The 21,023-nt window shown below is 36.4% G+C and overlaps 1 protein-coding gene across 1 annotated transcript; it reads right to left on the bottom strand.

The window, feature by feature from the left end:
* Positions 1-1,657: 1,657 nt before the first annotated feature.
* LOC112701484 (probable ribose-5-phosphate isomerase 4, chloroplastic) lies at positions 1,658-20,940 on the bottom strand. The gene is made up of 4 exons (XM_025752232.1): positions 20,881-20,940; positions 2,237-2,350; positions 1,998-2,120; positions 1,658-1,744 (listed from the first exon to the last, which is right to left on the bottom strand). Exons 1-4 carry the CDS (start codon positions 20,938-20,940, stop codon positions 1,658-1,660), a joined length of 384 nt encoding a protein of 127 aa, XP_025608017.1.
* Between the last annotated feature and the right edge of the window lie 83 nt (positions 20,941-21,023).

Below are 21,023 nucleotides of genomic sequence, written 5' to 3' on the forward strand. Positions count from 1 at the left end.
CGAAAGAACTATATAATCCGAAATGAAATAAATATACTTTTACCAGTCCGATGAGTATGAAGTAAACCCAACTACAGTAGAACAGAGGAAAGGGCAAAATGATGTCATGCAATGGGAGTGTAAATTTGCAAAATTAAATAATCTTATAATCAACTACTGCCTTGTGCGTACAAGTCGTTGGCCAAAAACAAACTCTTAAATGAAACCTTGATTTGTAACAGATTAGTTTTTGGCCTCTCAGATTGAGATAACAGGTTAAGATTAATTAAATCATTATTCAGTTGGGTGTTAACTCTGACGCATAATTCCTAGGAACCATATCAAATATTGACAAAGGTGCCTATCTTTTTTGTGCATTGGAGCTAGGGGGCAGACAAAATCCATCAGATAACTAGGTTATCGAAATATCTACGTATCATAATTCTTTTGTTCAAATTAGGGCAGTTAAAGAAGAAATGCTTGGATCACTCAAGCAACATATAGTACGAGAAAGCCCAAACTAAAGGAATACTAATGCTAATGACATTTGAGGAATTAAAATCCAAAATAAAAATTTACAATTGAAACTCTACAATAAAGGTTCTGATTCCTACTCGATGCTGTGGTAGAGGCGGTCTCTTTTCCAACATTTCATAATGTAGAACAAAGTTATCCTGCAAGGATTTTTTTATTAGAGGCCTAAAATAGGATCAGGGATAAAAGGAAAACAATAAACGTTGGACCACGAGATATCATTTTAAGAACACTACGAATACTATTATGTATAAAGCTAACCTTGCGAACAGTTTCAAATGTGTTTGGATCGAAACAGAGATAAGATCCTCTCTCGTATGTGTTCGTTCTAACAAGCGGCTCCATGTTGGGAACTCTTATAAACTAGAAACGATTGTCTTTGTGATAATACCATCCTCTATTGTGCCTGAAAGCAACAATCACCTACCTTGTTAGAAATTATTAATCAGAGGAAAACAATTTAGATTTTAATTTAGGAGTTCCTGCCAATACAAGTTTTGTTGTAAGAATACTTAAAATCTGTGATTGATAAACAAAGAAAGGTTACCAAGTATTGACTGATTTAACCATTAATTGCTCCCAAATTGCAACAATCCTGACATAATTTGGAAATAAGCCCTAACCACAGAAAAATAAAATATAAATAACAAAAAAAGGATGAATTAGAGGGTATGTGCATACAGCTCATTTAATTTGCAGCATATAATTGTGCTTAGTCTTTGGGCATGCTGCAACCAAGGAAAAAAACTAGTTAATTATAATACTAAGCAAGCCAATTAGAAATCAAGTAAGATGTAATTGAAAACCTGTAGAATATGTAAAACAATGTTTCCACCGGAAACTTTGAAAGGTAACCATGCTGCATCATGCAACAAGCAGTAAGCCTAATGAAGGATTTTCAAATAAAGAAATCGATTCTATGGCATAATTAAAAAACCTCACATGTAAAGCAGGGGGTTGCTTCGCGTAATAACATTATGGCACATTAAACTCTGGATCACCCTTTGCAGGTTCATCGGACCATGGAGACCCAAACGTCTTGTGTAGATTTTCAGATGAATTCAAATTTAATCCAACTGTAGTAAGACCAATCCAAGTGCAAGAGATGTCAAGTCTGAATCACTCATCCTGATCACACTTAAATTCAGAAGATGTCAAGTCTGCTTTGCCCAATGATAGCAACAAGTGTCCCTTCTTCTATAGCATCAGCATCATCAAAGGCAAAATCAATCTACAATGGAGCAGTTGCTAATGATTCTGAACTAAGATTTCAAGTATTAGAGGAATAGAATGAAAAGAAGAAAAAAACCACTTTACTTTACACATTTCCACCTTTTACTTAAATTCATGTTTCAGGCAACCAAGATCCTCTAAAACAAGAAATACTCAACATTAAAGGAAAATGTAGAAGCTAATTATTTTTATGCACACTTGACTACTATCTTAGTAGGTATCTAATGGTATCCCAAACTTTGCTGCCTCACTTGCACTTGCAATAGACTTGGAACAACCGATGCATTAAGGTTCAACAGTTCATTGGTTTGATTGAAATTCCCATTGTATAAAGATATTTCCATTGCAGAAAGTGACCAAAATTCAGAATATGGCTAATTCAAATAGCTAACATCATTAAAACAACATAGTAATGACTAATAATATAAAAAAGGAAGGGAAGAAGAAATGTAAAGTGCCAAAGAGGAAGAACTCACATGGGAATCCCTACTATGTCCTTCAAATTACCGGTACGAAGTTGGCGACCCAAATGCTGAATTGCCATACCAGAAGCATGACCAGACCCCAATCCTACAAACATTCCACTTTTCACATATGTGTCTACCTATCAAACAGCATATCTACAAAATCATTCATCTTCCAACAATATGGAAAATCACTATGCATAAAAAAGGAGTTTTAATCCCAACATAAGCCTAGTAACCCTCAAATCTGGACAACAAAGAGCTGCATACATTACAACACTAGGCATCAACAACAAGAATGCAATACTGTATTAACTAATTCACAGAAAGCAATGACGTTAGAATTTTTGCTAGTAAAGAATTTTGTAAAAATATAGTCGCGTTGTGAGTATAGATTCTAAACCAACAGAAAATCCCTTCGTACAAACATTTTGGTTGTCACAAGTAACAAAACCCAATAAATTTATAAACCAAAGTATACAAACCTCGGGTTGTCTTCTCAAGGAATTGCAGGGAAGTATGATTTATTATTGGTTATGGAAAAACAATGTTTGGGTTTGAAAAAGGTTTTAAGCAAGAGAAATAGATTGCAAGAATTAATAAATTAATAACTAATAGAACTCTTGGCAAGGTATGAAAACTGGAAGTCCTATCCCAGTTATCCTTATCAATTGTGATGAGAATTGTATTTTTCTCCCACTAAGTTAACCTCTAACTATGAAGGTAAGTCAAGTGGATAGAATAAGTTTGGTTCCTCAGGTCCTAGTCTTTCCTCGGAAAAGGCTAGAGTTATTGGAACTCGAGTTAATTCTTGAAGAATTCCAATTTTTAATCAACAATGAGTTTGACAACTCAAGAGTTACCAATTAATCAACCAAGGCCAAAAGGGAAGAAAATCTACTCGAATGAAAATAATTTGGATAAAGCCAAAGTATCCATAACATATAAGTCTGAAATACCTCAATTTATATTAAATAAAGAAAATCCTAACATGAATGGCTCAAAAGCCAAATAGGCAACATAAGTAACACAAGCATTAAAGTATCTGAAAATAAAAGAGAAATATAAAGTAAAAGGAATATTGAACCTGATGAAGAGTTGAAATCCTAAATCCTTTAAGAGGAATCCTAATCCTAAATCCTAAGAGAGAGGAGAGAACCTCTCTCTCTCTAAAAACTACATCTAAACCTAAAATTGAATTATGATCTGATATGAATTCCTTCCTTGAGTCTCTACATGTTTCCTGACTTTAATCTGTGTTTCTGAGCCAAAAATTGGGTCAAAAATAGCCCAGAAGTCACTCCCAGCGCTTTCTGGTCCGTACAGGTCGCGGCAAAGTGACGCGGAGGTGTCGTCCACGCGTTTGCGTGGATTGAAGCTCGCAGATGCAACGCGGACACGTCATCCACGCATTCGCGTCGCTTAACTTCGGGGCAGCTATGGTAAATTACATATAGTTGCGAAGCCCTGGATGTTAGCTTTCCAACGCAACTTGAACTGCATCATTTGGATCTCTGTAGCTCAAGTTATGACTGTTTTAGTGCGAGAGGGTCAGGCTGACAGCTATGCAGTTCCTTCAACTTCTTGTATTCCTTCCACTTTTGCATGCTTCCTTTCCATCCTCTAAGCCATTCCTGCCCTGTAATCCCTGAAATCACTTAACACACATATCAAGGCATCTAATGATAACAAGAGAGGATTTAAATAAAAGAAAATGAAAGGCAAAGAAGCATATTTTCAATCATAGCACAAAATCAGAAAGGAGAATGTAAAACCATGCAAATCATATGAATAAGTGGGCAAAGGCTTGATAAAAACCACTCAATTGAGCACAAGATAAACCATAAAATAGTGGTTTATCAACCTCCCCACACTTAAACATTAGCATGTCCTCATGCTAAGTGATGAGTGGATAATTTATACACTTTTTGGCATTGTTTTTAGGTAGTTTTTAGTAAGTACAAGCTAATTTTAGGGATATTTTCATTAGTTTTTATGTTAAATTCACATTTCTGAACTTTACTATGAGTTTGTGTGTTTTTCTATGATTTCAGGTAATTTCTGGCTGAAATTGAGGGACCTGAGCAAAACTCTGAGAAGGAGGCTGACAAAGGACTGCTGATGCTGTTGGAATCTTACCTCCCTGCACTCGAAATGAATTTTCTAGAGCTACAGAACTCCAAATGGCGCGCTCGCAATGGCGTTGGAAAGTAGACATCCCGAACTTTCCAGAAATATATAATAGTCCATACTTTATTCGGGAATTGACGACGTAAACTGGCGTTCAACGTCAGTTCCATGTTGTTGTCTGGAGTCAAACGCCAGAAACACGTCACGACCCGGAGTTGAACGCCCAAAACACGTTACAACTTGGCGTTCAACTCCAAAAGAAGTCTCAGCTCGTGGATAGATCAAGTTCAGCCCAAACATACACCAAGTGGGCCCCGGAAGTGGATTAATGCATCAATTACTTACTCTTGTAAACCCTAGTGGCTAGTTTATTATAAATAGGACTATTTACTATTGTATTAGTCATCTTTTGGCCATTCAGTCTTTTGATCATTCAGGGGGCTGGCCTCTCGGCCATGCCTGAACCTTTCACTTATGTATTTTCAACGGTGGAGTTTTTACACACCATAGATTAAGGGTGTGGAGCTCTGCTGTACCTCAAGTTTTAATACAATTACTACTGTTTTCCTTTAAATTTCATTTATTCCTGTTCTAAGATATTCGTTGCACTTCAACTTGATGAATGTGATGATCCGTGACACTCATCATCATTCTCACCTATGAACGCGCGTGATTGACAACCACTTCCGTTCTACCTTAGGCCAGGCGCATATCTCTTGGATTCCTTAATCAGAATCTTCGTGGTATAAGCTAGAATTGATGGTGGCATTCATGGGAATCCGGAAAGTCTAACCTTGTCTGTGGTATTCCGAGTAGGATTCCGGAATTGAATGACTGTGACGAGCTTCAAACTCCTGAAGGCTGGGCATTAGTGACAGATGCAAAAGAATCAAGGGATTCTATTCCAACCTGATTGAGAACCGACAGATGATTAGCCGTGCTGTGACAGAGCATTTGGACCTTTTTCACTGAGAGGATGGGATGTAGCCATTGACAATGGTGATGCCCTACATACAGCTTGCCATAGGAAGGAATGAAAGAAAACTGGAAGGAAGAAGTAGGAAAGTAGAGATTCAGAAGGAGCACAGCATCTCCATACGCCTATCTGAAATTCCTACCATGGAAATACATGAGTAAATTTATCTTTATTTTAAGTTTATTATTTATTATTTATTTTAGAAAATCCATAATCAATTGGTTAAATCCGCCTGACTGAGATTTACAAGATGACCATAGCTTGCTTCATACCAACAATCTCTGTGGGATCGACCCTTACTCACGTAAGGTTTATTACTTGGACGACCCGGTACACTTGCTGGTTAGTTGAACGGAGTTGTGTCCATACATAGCAAAGAGCCATTATGATAAATTTCATACAAGTACAAAGAGTCCAACTTTGATGATCACAATTTCGTCCACCAAGTTTTTGGCGCCGTTGCCGGGGATTGTTCGAGTATGGACAACTGACGGTTCATCTTGTTGCTCAGATTAGGTAATTTTCTTTTTATTTTCTTTTCAAAAAGTTTTCAAAATTTTTCTTTTATTTTCGTTTTTCTAAAAGAATATTTTCGAAAAAATAAAATAAAAATACAAAAAAAATTAGAAAATCATAAAAATCAAAAATATTTTGCGTTTCTTGTTTGAGTCTTGAGTCAATTTTTAAGTTTGGTGTCAATTGCATGCTTTAAAAATTTTTCTTGCATTTTTCGAAAAATTCATGTATTCATAGTGTTCTTCATGATCTTCAAGTTGTTCTTGGTAAGTCTTCTTGTTTGATCTTGATGTTTTCTTGTTTTGTATCTTTTGTTGTTTTTCATATGCATTTTTCGTTTGTTAGAGTCCATGCATTAAATATTTCTAAGTTTGGTGTCTTGCATGTTTTCTTTGCATCAAAATGTTTTTTTCAAAAATATGTTCTTGATGTTCATCATGATCTTCAAAGTGTTTTTGGTGTTCATCTTGACATTCATAGTGATCTTGCATGCATCATGTGTTTTGATCCAAAATTTTCATGTTTTGGGTCATTTTTGTGTTTTTCTCTCTCATCATTAAAAATTCAAAAATAAAAAAATATATTTTCCTTATTTTTCTTCAAATTTTCGAAAATTTGAGTTGACTTAGTCAAAAAAATTTTAAAATTAGTTGTTTCTTACAAGTCAAGTCAAATTTTCAATTTTAAAAATCTTATCTTTTCACAATCTTTTTCAAAAATCATATCTTTTCAATTTTATCTTTGTTTTTCGAAAATTTTCAAAAATATTTTTCAAATTATTTTCAAAATCTATTTCTTATCTTTATATTAAATTTTCGAAATTACACTAACATCTAATGTAATTGATTTAAAAATTTGAAGTTTGCTACTTTCTTGTTAAGAAAGGTTCAATCTTTAAAATTCTAGAATCTTATCTTTTAGTTTGTTGTTAGTTAAGTAATTAATTTTAATTTTAAAAATTAAATCTTTTTCAAAATATCTTTTTCTTAAAAATCTTATCTTTTTATCTTATTTAGTTATCTTATCTTTTTATCTTATCTTTTTCAAAATTTTATCTTTTTCAAAATTTGATTTCAAAATATCTTATCTAACTTATCTTCTTATCTTTTTCAAATTTGACTTTAATATCTTTTTCAACTAACTATTTGACTTTTTGTTTGCTTCTTATCTTTTTCAAAACCAACTAACTACCTATCCCTCTCTAATTTTCGAAAATATCTCATCTCTTTTTCAAAAATTCTTTTTAATTGTTTTAAATTTTAATTTTAATTATATATTATCTTTAATTTTCGAAAATCACTAACCACTTTTTCAAAATTATTTTCAAAAATTTTCTATCTCTCCTCTTCTTCTATTTATTTATTTATTTACTAACACTTCTCTTCACTTTTCTTTATCTCAAATCACCACCTCTATCCTTACCCATTCTTCTTCACTCTTCTTCCCTTTCTTCTTCTACTAACATAAAGGAATCTCTATACTGTGACATAGAGGATTCCTCTTTCTTTTCTTGTTCTCTTCTTCCCTATATGAGCAGGAACAAGGAAAAAGACAAAAGCTTCCACCTCTGAGTCATGGGAGATGGAAAGACTCATCTAAAGGGTTTATAGCTCAGTGGTAGAATATTTGACTGCAAATCAAGAGATCCCTGAGATACCTCAGGGGATAAATGGTCCTCCACACAACTATTGCGAGCAACTAAGGATAGGAGCACTAAAATCACTAGGGATCATGCAACAGAAGCAAGGAAGAGACATAGAGGAGCTCAAAAAGCACCATTGGTCCTTCAAAAAGGTGCCACCCTCACTAAGGTGGACTCATTCCTTGTTCTTATATTTTTCTGTTTTTCGATTTTTATGTTACATGTTTATCTTTGTTTTGTGTCTCTACTTCATGATCATTAGTAGTTAGTAACTATATCTTAAAGTTATGAATAATTCTATTAATCCTTCACCTCTCTTAAATGAAAAATTTTTTAATTCAAAAGAACAAGAAGTACATGAGTTTTAAATTTATCCTTGAATTTAATTTAATTATATTGATGTGGTGACAAAACTTTTTGTTTTCTGAATGAATGCTTGAACAGTGCATAATTTTGATCTTGTTGTTTATGAATGTTAAAATTGTTGGCTCTTGAAAGAATGATGAACAAAGAAAAATGTTATTGATGATCTGAAAAATCATAAAATTGATTCTTGAAGCAAGAAAAAGCAGTGAAAAATCAAAGGCTTGCGAAAAAAATGGCGAAAAAAATAAGAAAGAAAAAGAAAAAGCAAGCAGAAAAAGCCAATAGCCCTTAAAACCAAAAGGCAAGGGTAAAAAGGATCCAAGGCTTTGAGCATCAATGGATAGGAGGGCCCAAGGAAATAAAATCCAAGCCTAAGCGGCTAAATCAAGCTGTCCCTAACTATGTGCTTGTGTCATGAAGGTCCAAGTAAAAAGCTTGAGACTGAGTGGTTAAAGTCGTGATCCAAAGCAAAAAAGAGTGTGCTTAAGAGCTCTGGACACCTCTAACTGGGACCTCTAGCAAAGCTGAGTCACAATCTGAAAAGGTTCACCCAGTCATGTGTCTGTGGCATTTATGTATCTGGTGGTAATACTGGAAAACAAAGTGCTTAGGGCCACGACCAAGACTCATAAGTAGCTGTGTTCAAGAATCAACATACTTAACTAGGAAAGTCAATAACACTATCCGAAATTCTAAGTTCCTAGAGAAGCCAATCATTCTAAACTTCAAAGGAAAAAGTGAGATGCCAAAACTGTTCAGAAGCAAAAAGATACAAGTCCCGTTCATCTAATTAGAATTAATATTCATTGATATTCTGAGATTGATAGTATATTCTCTTCTTTTTATCCTATTTGATTTTCAGTTGCTTGGGGACAAGCAACAATTTAAGTTTGGTGTTGTGATGAGCAGATAATTTATACGCTTTTTGGCATTGTTTTTAGGTAGTTTTTAGTAAGTACAAGCTACTTTTAGGGATGTTTTCATTAGTTTTTATGTTAAATTCACATTTCTGGACTTTACTATGAGTTTGTGTGTTTTTCTATGATTCAGGTAATTTCTGGCTGAAATTGAGGGACCTGAGCAAAACTCTGAGAAGGAGGCTGACAAAGGACTGCTGATGCTGTTGGAATCTGACCTCCCTGCACTTGAAATGGATTTTCTAGAGCTACAGAACTCCAAATGGCGCGCTCGCAACAGCGTTGGAAAGTAGACATCTAGATCTTTCCAGCAATATATAATAGTTTATACTTTATTCGGGAATTGATGACGTAAACTGGCACTCAACGCCAGTTCCATGTTGCTGTCTGGAGTCAAACGCCAGAAACACGTCACGACCCGGAGTTGAACGCCCAAAACACGTTACAACTTGGCGTTCAACTCCAAAAGAAGCCTCAGCTCGTGGATAGATCAAGCTCAGCCCAAACATACACCAAGTGGGCCCCGGAAGTGGATTAATACATCAATTACTTACTCCTGTAAACCCTAGTGGCTAGTTTATTATAAATAGGACTATTTACTATTGTATTAGTCATCTTTTGGCCATTCGGTCTTTTGATCATTCAGGGGGCTGGCCTCTCGGCCATGCCTGAACCTTTCACTTATGTATTTTCAACGGTGGAGTTTCTACACACCATAGATTAAGGGTGTGGAGCTCTGCTGTACCTCAAGTTTTAATACAATTACTACTGTTTTCCTTTAAATTTCATTTATTCCTGTTCTAAGATATTCGTTGCACTTCAACTTGATGAATGTGATGATCCGTGACACTCATCATCATTCTCACCTATGAATGCGCGTGATTGACAACCACTTCCGTTCTACCTTAGGCCGGGCGCATATCTCTTGGATTCCTTAATCAGAATCTTTGTGGTATAAGCTAGAATTGATGGCGACATTCATGGGAATCCGGAAAGTCTAACCTTGTCTGTGGTATTCCGAGTAGGATTCCGAAATTGAATGACTGTGACGAGCTTCAAACTCCTGAAGGCTGGGCGTTAGTGACAGATGCAAAAGAATCAAGGGATTCTATTCCAACCTGATTGAGAACCGACAGATGATTAGCCGTGCTGTGACAGAGCATTTGGACCTTTTTCACTGAGAGGATGTGATGTAGCCATTGACAATGGTGATGCCCTACATACAGCTTGCCATAGGAAGGAATGAAAGAAAACTGGAAGGAAGAAGTAGGAAAGCAGAGATTCAGAAGGAGCACAGCATCTCCATACGCCTATCTGAAATTCCTACCATGGAAATACATGAATAAATTTATCTTTATTTTAAGTTTATTATTTATTATTTATTTTAGAAAATCCATAATCAATTGGTTAAATCCGTCTGACTGAGATTTACAAGATGACCATAGCTTGCTTCATACCAACAATCTCTGTGGGATCGACCCTTACTCACGTAAGGTTTATTACTTGGACGACCTAGTACACTTGCTGGTTAGTTGAACGGAGTTGTGTCCATACATAGCAAAGAGCCATTATGATAAATTTCATACAAGTACAAAGAGTCCAACTTTGATGAACAATTTCGTCCACCACTAAGCTCAAGAGAAGCTATAAAGGAGTGAAGACAGAATGGTAGGATGTATGAAATGCAACCTATCTATATGAATGCAACTATATGCAAAATGTTTCTACCTACTTGGTTAAAAGTAAATAAGTTCTCTAAGACAAAAATAATTCAAATTTCACTAATTCAGATCATACAGTGAAAACAAGTAAACTTGTAAGAAAATAGCTCACGAAAGCAGGGAACATAGAATCAAGCATTGAACCCTCACTGGTAGTGTATGTCTCACTCTAGTCTCTCTAGTGTATAGGGTAATCACTCTATTCTTCTCTAATCATGCTTTCTAAACTTTGTTCTTCATCTAACCAATCAACAAATATTCAATGTACCAATGCAAACATCATGAGGTCTTTTCAAGGTTGTAATGGGGCTAAGGTAAAGGTGAGGATATATGTATAAGGCTAAGTGAGCTAACAAAGTGAATCCTTGATTAGTCTAAGATCTCTCCTAACATACACACTTTATATAATTTAAAATGCTTTACCTAGCTACCCAAATTTTTTCCACTTTTGTATTACACGCTCATGTATCAAACTTGTTTTTGAGTTTTGTCCCATGTGCATTGATTCTTTTTATTTTGCATTTGGGGTAATATATTTTTTTTGTATCTCCTTATTTAATTACTTAATAATTTTTTTTATTTTTTTTTATTTTCTTATCAATGCACATGGTAATTTAATTATTTTGATTTCACATGAGCATGCTTCCCAAATTTTCAAATAACTTATTCAATTCAATTCCCTACTTTTTCTATCATCCCATGTTCCCATAAAATTTCCTACACTTAAATTATACACAATATCTATCTTAAGCTAACCAAGAATTCAACTTGGGATTTTTATTTTGTTTTTCTGCTTAAGGCTAGTAATGTGGTTATAAAACAAAAGGGGAGTAAAAAGATCAAGGTGGCTAACAAGGGTGACATAAAATGGTAGGCTTTATTTGGGATAAGTGAGTTAATAATCAAATATGGCCTCAATCATATGCAAGCATGTACATACACTAAATAATGGACATATAGAATGGCACAAAGCAACGATTGCAATCATAGAGAAGAAAACACACAAGAATAAAAATTTATGGTTAAATGATGTAACCATGTAAATAAGCTCAAATCTCACAGGTTGTGTGTTCTTTGGCTCAAAAACCATGTTCCAAATACAACTTTTCAAACAAATTTAACACATAGAAAATTTTAATTTTTAATTTAAATTAGTGAAATATTATAAAATAACGTCTTGAAAAGAAATTTATTACTTCAACCAAGTGGTGGTAAAATATGCACAAAAATCTAACTATAATGCAATCAAACATGCAAATGCAAGAACTAACTACAGAGAAGTTTAAACATTGGTATTGAGTCAGAAAATAACTAACCCATGGAGATCGGTATCGACCTCCCCACACTTAAAGATTGCACCGTCCTCGGTGCATGCTAAGATGTATAAGTGGACGGGCTACTCTAACTGATGCCTTTCGCTATAGATTGTGCAGATTAACTTGTTTGTCTCCCCATTTAGAAGCTTTCCCTTTCCCTTCCTCGGTGGCCATCCTGAAAGAAGAGAAAAAGAAGGAAAGTAACCCATAAGTAAAGATAAGAACATAAATGAAATATGGGTGTTAATGCCAAATAATAAAGGTCTCAATTACATGGTAGCTACAACATATAAAGGAGAAAATAGTGGAAGCAAATGGCATATCAAGAGTGCAAAAATTGCAACAATAGGGAAGAGAGTGGGTAAAGAGAGATAATATAAATTCATGTCAATGCAAAAGTAATACAGGTATAAAAGATAGGCATTGATTTAATTAATATTACCTAACAAGAATAAAACAAGTCACTAAGCACCAAGATAATACCAGAAAAGATACAACAGTTGAATAAGAAAATTTAACACCAATAGAAAAGAAAAAGAAAGTAAGAAATGAGGAAGAAAGAAGAAAAGATAGAAGAAATTAGGATTAGAAAGGAAAAGATAAGATAATTGGCGCTGGTCTGGATAAGCTGTGTGTCGCATATGACGCGGACGCGTGGTGCACGCGGACGCGTGGGGTGTGATAAATTCAAGTGACGCGGACGCATGGGGCACGCGAACGCGTGACTCGATTTGTGCTAGTGGCGTGAGAGTAGCCTCGCGTACGCACAACTCTCTGTTTAAATGCATTTTTGCCAAAAATCTGGGGTGACGCGGTCACGTGGTTGACGCGATCGCGTGGATGGCCTAAATTTGAAAACGGCGCGGACGCGTGGCAAGGCTTGTGCTTCTAACACGAGTCCAGCCCAATTCTAGCTCAACTTTCGGCCATACACCCTTTTTATGTTGATTTGGAGGCACGCGTTTGCGTGGGTGACGCGAATGCATGGGAGGCATTTTTCCCACATGACGCGGACACGTCAGTGACGTGGTCGCATCGGTCAAATTGTGCCAAAGGCATGCCTCCAGCCACGCTCTCGCGTGACTCTCTATTCACATTTCTTTTTTTCCAAACGCACATATGACGCGGACGCGTCGGCGACGCTGTCGCGTCGCGTGCGAAATTATTTTTTTAAATATATGCAAAAATGTAGAATGCAGTATGCAGAATGTAATGCAACGGCACCATTTTGACGTTAGGATTTTTGCTAGTAAAGAATTTTATAAAAATACAGTCGCGTTGTGAGTATAGATTCTAAACCAACAAAAAATCCCTTCGTACAAACGTTTAGGTTGTCACAAGTAACAAAACCCAATAAATTTATAAACCGAAGTATTCAAACATCGGGTCGTCTTCTCAAGGAATTGCAGGGAGGTATGTTCTTATTATTGGTTATGCAAAGGTATATTTTGGGGTTTTAAAAAGGGTTGAACAAGTAATTTAATTGACAAGAAAAATAAATAAATGACTATAAAATAAACTCTTGGCAAGATATGAGAAATTGGAAGTCCTATCCTAGTTATCCTTATCAGGTGTGATGAGAATTGGGTTTTAATCCTACTTAGTTAACCTTTACTAAAGCAAAGGAAAGTCAAGTGGACTAATTAGTTTGATCCTCAAGTCCTAGTCAATCCCTGTGGGAAGACTAGCTTTAGAGCGATCTAGATCAATTAGAATCTGCCAATTTCAACCACTGCTGAGTTTGACAACTCAAGAGTTACCAATTAATCAACCAAAGCCAAAAGGGAATAAAATCTACTTGAATGAAAATAATTTGGATAGATCCCAAGCATCAATAACATAAATTAGAGAAAACAATCATAAGTCTGAAATACCTCAAATTATATTAATTAAGAAAATCCTAACATGAAAAGTTCATAAGCCAAATAGGCAACATAAGTAATACAAGCATTAAAGCATCTGGAAGTAAAAGAGAAATATAAAGTAAAAGGAATATTGAACCTGATGAAGAGTCGAAATCTAAATCCTTTAAGAGGAATCCTAATCCTAAATCCTAAGAGAGAGAGGAGAGAACCTCTCTCTCTAAAAACTACATCTAAAACCTAAAATTGAATTATGATCTGATATGAATTCCCTCCTTTGAGTTTCTGCATGTTCCCTGACTTTAATCTGTGTTTCTGGGCCGAAAACTGGGTTGAAATGCGGCCTAGAAACTCTGCCAGCGACTTTTGTAATTCTGCAGATCGCGCACGTCACGCGGCCGCGTCGTCCACGCGATCGTGTCACTCAACATTTTTCGTACCACGCGTGCGCGTCATCCACACATTCGTGTCATTCGTGCAGCTTCCAGTCCACGCGGTCGTGTCAGGCACGCGAACGCGTCACTCTGATTTCTTCCATTTCGTGCAGTCGCGTGAACCATGCGACCGCGTGACTTCTCGCTGGTCATCTCCTCAATTCCTTGTGTTCCTTCTATTTTTGCACACTTCCTCTTCATTCTCTAAGCCATTCCTGCCCTTATGAAGCCTGAAACACTTAACACACAGATCAAGGCATCGAATGGTAATAAGAGATGATTAAGATTATCTAAATTAAGACCAAGGAAGCATATTTTCAATCATAGAACTAAACTAGGACGGAATTGTAAAATCATGCAAATCATATGAATAAGTAGGTGAAAAGCTTGATAAAACCACTCAATTAAATACAATAAAAACCATAAAATAGTGGTTTATCAACCTCCCCACACTTAATCATTAGCATGTTTTCATGCTAAGCTCAAAGAGACAAAATAAATGAGTAAGGAAAAACAGGACTCATGCAATGCAACCTATGAATGTGAATGCAACTACATGCTAAAATGATTCTATCTACTTGGTGAAAAAGTAAATAAATCCTTCAAGAATAAATATGAACTGGATTTCACTAATTCAAATCACAAAATACAATACAAATAACTTTCAAGAAGAAGATAGCTCATGAAAGCAGGGAACATAGAATTAAGCACTGAACCCTTACTGGTAGTGTATATCATTCAAACTCTCAAGTGTCTAGGGTCAATTCTCTCAATTCTCTACTAATCTTGCTTTCTATAGCTTGCTCTTCATCTAACAATCAACAAAAATTTAATGCACCAATACACAAATCAAGAGGTCTTTTAAAGGTTGTAATGGGGTTAGGGTCAAGGTAGGATTGTATTTGGCCAAGTGGACAAAAATTTGAATCCTTAATTAACATAAACTTTTCCCACCTAACTTAAAACAATCCATATAATCACAATACAAGATCTAACTTCCCATTAACTGTGTTTTCCACATATTCATGCATCCTAAATTTGAGTTCAGTACATTGCATTGATACCAACACTTACTTTGGGGCATTTTGTCCCCTTTTATTATTTGCTTTTTTTTCTTTTCTTTTTCACTTTTTTCTTTTTATTTTTCTCTTCTTTTTTTTATTATTTTTCTTTTATTTTTCTCAATGCATATGATTAAAGTATTGAATGCAATAATATGTGCTCAACTATTATTTTGCACATTTTCACTAAAATATACAACACCCAATTACTCAAACCAAATATTTTCAAATCCAACTTCCCCACACTTAAATCATGAGCACGTTTACTAATCTAAACTAATCAAAGATTCAAATTAAGGACATTATTATTTTCTGCTTAGAGTTAGTAATGAGCTAAAGTAAAGAACAAATTGGTAAAATAAGCTCAAATTGGTTTGCAAAGGATAATGGAAGGGTAAGGCCATATGTGTATGTAAGCTTAGTGAAACAAGGTCTCAATCATATAAGTGCATGCATACATCGAACAGTGGAAATATAGAATTAAGCAAGACAAAGATTACAATTTTAGAGAGAATAACACACACCAAAAATAAAATATTGGTTGATAAGATGCAACCAATTAAATAGGCTCAAAATCTCACTAGTTTTGTGTGTCGAGCTCTAAACCATGTTCCAAAATAATATTTCTTCATACAAGTTTTTTCAAAAAGTTTTATTCAAATTAGTGGAATACTATAAAAATTATCTTGAAAAAGAAAATGTTACTTCAACCAAGTGGTAAAATATGCACAAAATCAAGAAAATATGCAATCAAATATGCAAATGCAACAATGAAAAACAAAAATTAGTGTTGAGAAGGGACTAACTTACCCATGGAGATCGGTATCGACCTCCCCACACTTAAAGATTGCACCGTCCTCGGTGCATGCAACGATGTGCAGGTGGGCGGGGGTTGTGGTTCCTCAGCCAGTGCTCATTGTAGAGTCTTTCTTTTTACCCTTCCTGGTGGCCATCCTGAAAAGGGAGAAGAGAAAGGGACATGAAGTCAAAGGTATAGAGCAAAGGAGAAGGCAGTACGAGTAATAATCATGCCAAAATAAAGAAGAATATCGTTAACACATGGTCGTGACTCCATGAAATTAGGACAACAATGTAAACAGGGCATGATAAATTGAGGTAATTAAATGCAAGATGTTTATTGGCATGCTGGCAAAGGCATGAGTAGCGTAAATAAAGCATTAAAAGCCTTCATGTATTATTAGTCGTGAGAAACTAACAATAACGTTTATATTGACAATTATATTTAATTAATAAAATATTGAAAACGGTTTTGTGAAAAATAGGCATTAGAGTAGAAGGATAGAATAATTAAGAATGCACAATGCCATACGGGCTTTTTCACAAACACAAAGCATGTATATTAAATAAGGTATGGAAAGTATTAAATTGAACATGCAAGCACCCTTAAAAAAATAATATATAATTGTCAAGTAATTTCTTAACAATCCACAAGCAAAATAATGACCCAAATAAATTTCCAACACCAATTAAAAGAAAAAAGAAAGAAAAAGAAAGGAAGGAAGAAAGAAATAAGAAGGGAAAGAAAAGATTTAGATTTGGGAAAGAAAAGATAAGATATTTGACTGATCAGGATAAGTTATGCGGCGCTTGTGACACGGACGCGTGAGTGACGCGTTCGCGCGGATAGTTTTTCTATGAAATGACGCGGACACGTCATCCACGCGGTCGCGTGGATCGATTTGTGCCATTAGCGCGAGGGCAGCCTCGTGGTCGCGCAACTCTCTATTTGAAATGCATATTGCCAAATCTTTGGGTGACGCGATCGCGTGGTTGACACGATCGCGTGGATGGCCTAAATTTGAAAACGGTGCGGACGCGTGGGGCATGCGTGCGCGTGGCAAGGCTTTTGCGGCTAGCATAAGTCCAGCCCAATTCTAGCTCAACTTTCGGCCATACACTCTTATACGTTGATTTACAGGGCACGCGTTCGCGTGGGTGACGCAGACGCGTGGGAGGCATTTTTTCCCACATGACGCGGACGCGTCAGTGACGCGGTTGCGTGGATCAAATTATGCCAAAGGAACGCCTCCAGCCGCACTTTCGCATGACTCTCTGTTCAATTTTGTTTTCCTCCCAAGGCACCTATGACGCGGACGCGTCGCGTGCTCTCTTGTTTTTTTTTTCGTTTTTTTTATGCAGTATGCAAAATGCAAAATGCAGTGAATGTCATGCAAAGATTCAGGTTCAAACAAAATTCAAAAACAGAGCAAAATAGAGAGAGGGAACGATCATACCATGGTGTGCTGTCTCCTACCTAGCACTTTTAGTTAAAGTCCTTAAGTTGGACATTTGATGAGCTTCCTGTTATGGTGGCTTGTGCTTGAATTCGTCCAAAAATCTCCACCAGTGTTTGGAATGCCAACATCCTCCGGGGTCCCAAACAAGGTACGTAAAGCCCTTAGGTGAGTTCACACAGGCTTGCAGACTCCCGGAGTGTTGAATGGTAGAATAGATTCCAGGATCCCAAACTCTACTTTTACACCTATCTTTGTCTTGATCTACATCTTTCCAGCCGGGTGGTGAGTAGTCTGAATTCTCACTGCAGTGACCAAATAGCTTCCGAGATCCTTTCAATTGAGCTTGACACCAATCCTTGCACCTCAAATTGAAGTGCGAAGCCTCATTGAATCTTGCGTACCAGCTCTGAGTGCGAGTCATTTCCCTTTTGCTCTTGAAGCCGCAAAGAGCTATAAGCTAGCCATCTGTTTCAAGTAAACCATATTCAAGTGGAAAATTGAAGATAAAGGTCAAGAATCGTACCCACTTGAAGTTTGTGTTGGGTGGTAATGGCCTTGGGATCAGTGTTTTCAGTGGTTCTGCAAGCTTCACTCCCTTGTGGTCTTCAGTGAATTCCTCCACTTCCTTGCAAATTTTCTCAATTTCAACCATGTCTTGATCAAAGTCACCGATATCTTCCTCATCACTGGAGTCATAATTAGGAGGTTGAGAAAAGTCGACCTCTGCATCATCTTTGTATTCACTTGGGGAAGATTCTTCTGTCTCAAAGAATTCACTCGCGGATGCAAGTTCATCACTAGGAGGACTTGACTGGTGACTATCATCATCAAGGAAACATGCGTCTTGGGTTACTCCGTTCAGTTTTTCATAAGATATCTGCATTGGAGGCTGTGCAACATCCTCTTTAGCGTCAATTGTAACATTCTTGATGGAATTCTCCACAACTCTGGATTCCTGTGCAGGTTTGGCATCTCCTAAATCTTCAACCAACTCTTCTTCTTCTACAATGACAGCGTTCTCTACTTGTTCCAGTACGAAGTTATGCTCTATGCTGTCCACTGGAGTTTCTAGCGTCTTCTTTGTGCTGCGTTCTTCATTGGATTCTCCACATGAAGCCATGGGAATCTGTTGAGGGACTGAACGTCTGGAAGATAATTGATTTATTGCTTGCTCCAGTTGATGAAGGGTTGCATTAAATTGGTTTACTAATTTTTCGAAGTGAACCTATGATTCTTGGCTTGATGGATATGGACATGGTGCATAGGGGGGTGGTGGTTCTTGGGAGTAATTGGATTGGCGTTGGGGCAGATAAGGATCATATGGTGGTGAATGGTGGAAAGAAGCTTGTGAGTGTGGTGGTTCGAAGTTATGTTGAGAGGATGATCTCTGAGCATAGGGTGGGGCTTGTTGGTAGCTACAAGGCGGTCCACTATATCTATCAGCTTGGTATGCATTATAAAATGGTCTTTGTCCATGATATATAGGAGGATGTTGTTGCCTAAAGGGGTGATCAGATCCTCGTGGCTCCATCCATCTTTGATTGCTTAGACCTTAATGCATAGTCCTGTTATAGCTTCCATTCCTTGCAATAAAAGTAGAACCAAACTCAAAGCGAGAGGGGTGAGAATTCATAGTAGTTATTAGAAATAAGGGGGAAAAATAGAAACAAATAAACAAGTAAAAGAGAAATATTTACAATAACCAATAATAAGACACACGTTTGCAATTCCCCGGCAACGGCACCATTTTGACGTTAGGATTTTTGCTAGTAAAGAATTTTGTAAAAATATAGTCGCGTCGTGAGTATAGATTCTAAACCAACAGAAAATCCCTTCGTACAAACGTTTTGGTTGTCACAAGTAACAAAACCCAATAAATTTATAAACCGAAGTATTCAAAACTCGGGTCGTCTTCTCAAGGAATTGCAGGGAAGTATGATTTATTATTGGTTATGGAAAAATAGTGTTTGGGTTTGAAAAAGGTTTTAAGCAAGAGAAATAGATTGCAAGAATTAATAAATTAATAACTAATAAAACTCTTGGCAAGGTATGAAAACTGGAAGTCCTATCCCAATTATCCTTATCAATTGTGATGAGAATTGGATTTTTCTCCCACTAAGTTAACTTCTACCTATGAAGGTAAGTCAAGTGGATGGAATAAGTTTGGTTCCTCAAGTCCTAGTCTTTCCTTGGAAAAGGTTAGAGTTATTGGAACTCGAGTTAATTCTTGAAGAATTCCAATTTTCAGTCAACAATGAGTTTGACAACTCAAGAGTTACCAATTAATCAACCAAGGCCAAAAGGGAAGAAAATCTACTCGAATAAAAATAATTTGGATAAAGCCAAAGCATCCATAACATATAAGTCTAAAATACCTCAATTTATATTAAATAAAGAAAATCCTAACATGAATGGCTCATAAGCCAAACAGGCAACATAAGTAACACAAGCATTAAAGTATCCGAAAATAAAAGAGAAATATAAAGTAAAAATAATATTGAACCTGATGAAGAGTTGAAATTCTAAATCCTTTAAAAGGAATCCTAATCCTAAATCCTAAGAGAGAGGAGAGAACCTCTCTCTTTAAAAACTACATCTAAAACATAAAATTGAATTATGATCTGATATGAATTCCTTCCTTGAGTCTCTGCATGTTCCCTGACTTTAATCTGTGTTTCTGGGTCGAAAACTGGGTCAAAAACAGCCCAAAAGTCACTCCCAACGCTTTCTGGTCCGTACAGGTCACGGCAAAGTGACGCGGAGGCGTCGTCCACGCGTTTGCGTGGATTGAAGTTCGCAGATGCAACGCGGATGTGTCATCCACGCGTTTGCATCGCTTAACTTCGGGGTAGCTTTGGCAAATTATATATCGTTGCGAAGCCCCGGATGTTAGCTTTCCAACGCAACTAAAATCACGTCATTTGGATCTTTGTAGCTCAAGTTATGACTGTTTTAGTGCAAGAGGGTCAGGCTGACAGCTTTGCAATTCCTTCAACTTCTTGTATTCCTTCCACTTTTGCATGCTTCCTTTCTATCCTCTAAGCCATTCCTGCCCTGTAATCCCTGATATCACTTAACACACATATCAAGGCATCGAATGATAACAATAGAGGATTTAAATAAAAGAAAATAAAAGGCAAAGAAGCATGTTTTCAATCATAGTACAAAATCAGGAAGGAGAACGTAAAACCATGCAAATCATATGAATAAGTGGGCAAAGGCTTGATAAAAACCACTCAATTGAGCACAAGATAAACCATAAAATAGTGGTTTATCAAGCAACCCAACAAAAAGAGAAAGGATTTTTGACAAACATTACTAAGTAAAACATGAAACTAGGGATTATGATAACAAAGCTAGTTAATTCTGAATTTGCATGGATTAAAAACCTACATTGATCACACATAGTAAATTGAAAAGTTTCAAACTTTGAAAGATGCAGAACTGGGAATTCAAGTTTTATAGACATACAGTGTATTGAGCTGCTCGGAGAAGTGCGAAACTATCATCGAGACAGGAACGAGTCACCATTCTTAGAAAATCGTGGTTGCTTCTTCTTCTTGTTCTTTTTAGAGGTGTTGAAGAATGAAGAGGAAACTTTGTTGAGAAGAATG

This window comes from Arachis hypogaea, chromosome 7 (assembly GCF_003086295.3).
Source record: "Arachis hypogaea cultivar Tifrunner chromosome 7, arahy.Tifrunner.gnm2.J5K5, whole genome shotgun sequence".
Lineage (NCBI taxonomy): Eukaryota > Viridiplantae > Streptophyta > Magnoliopsida > Fabales > Fabaceae > Arachis > Arachis hypogaea.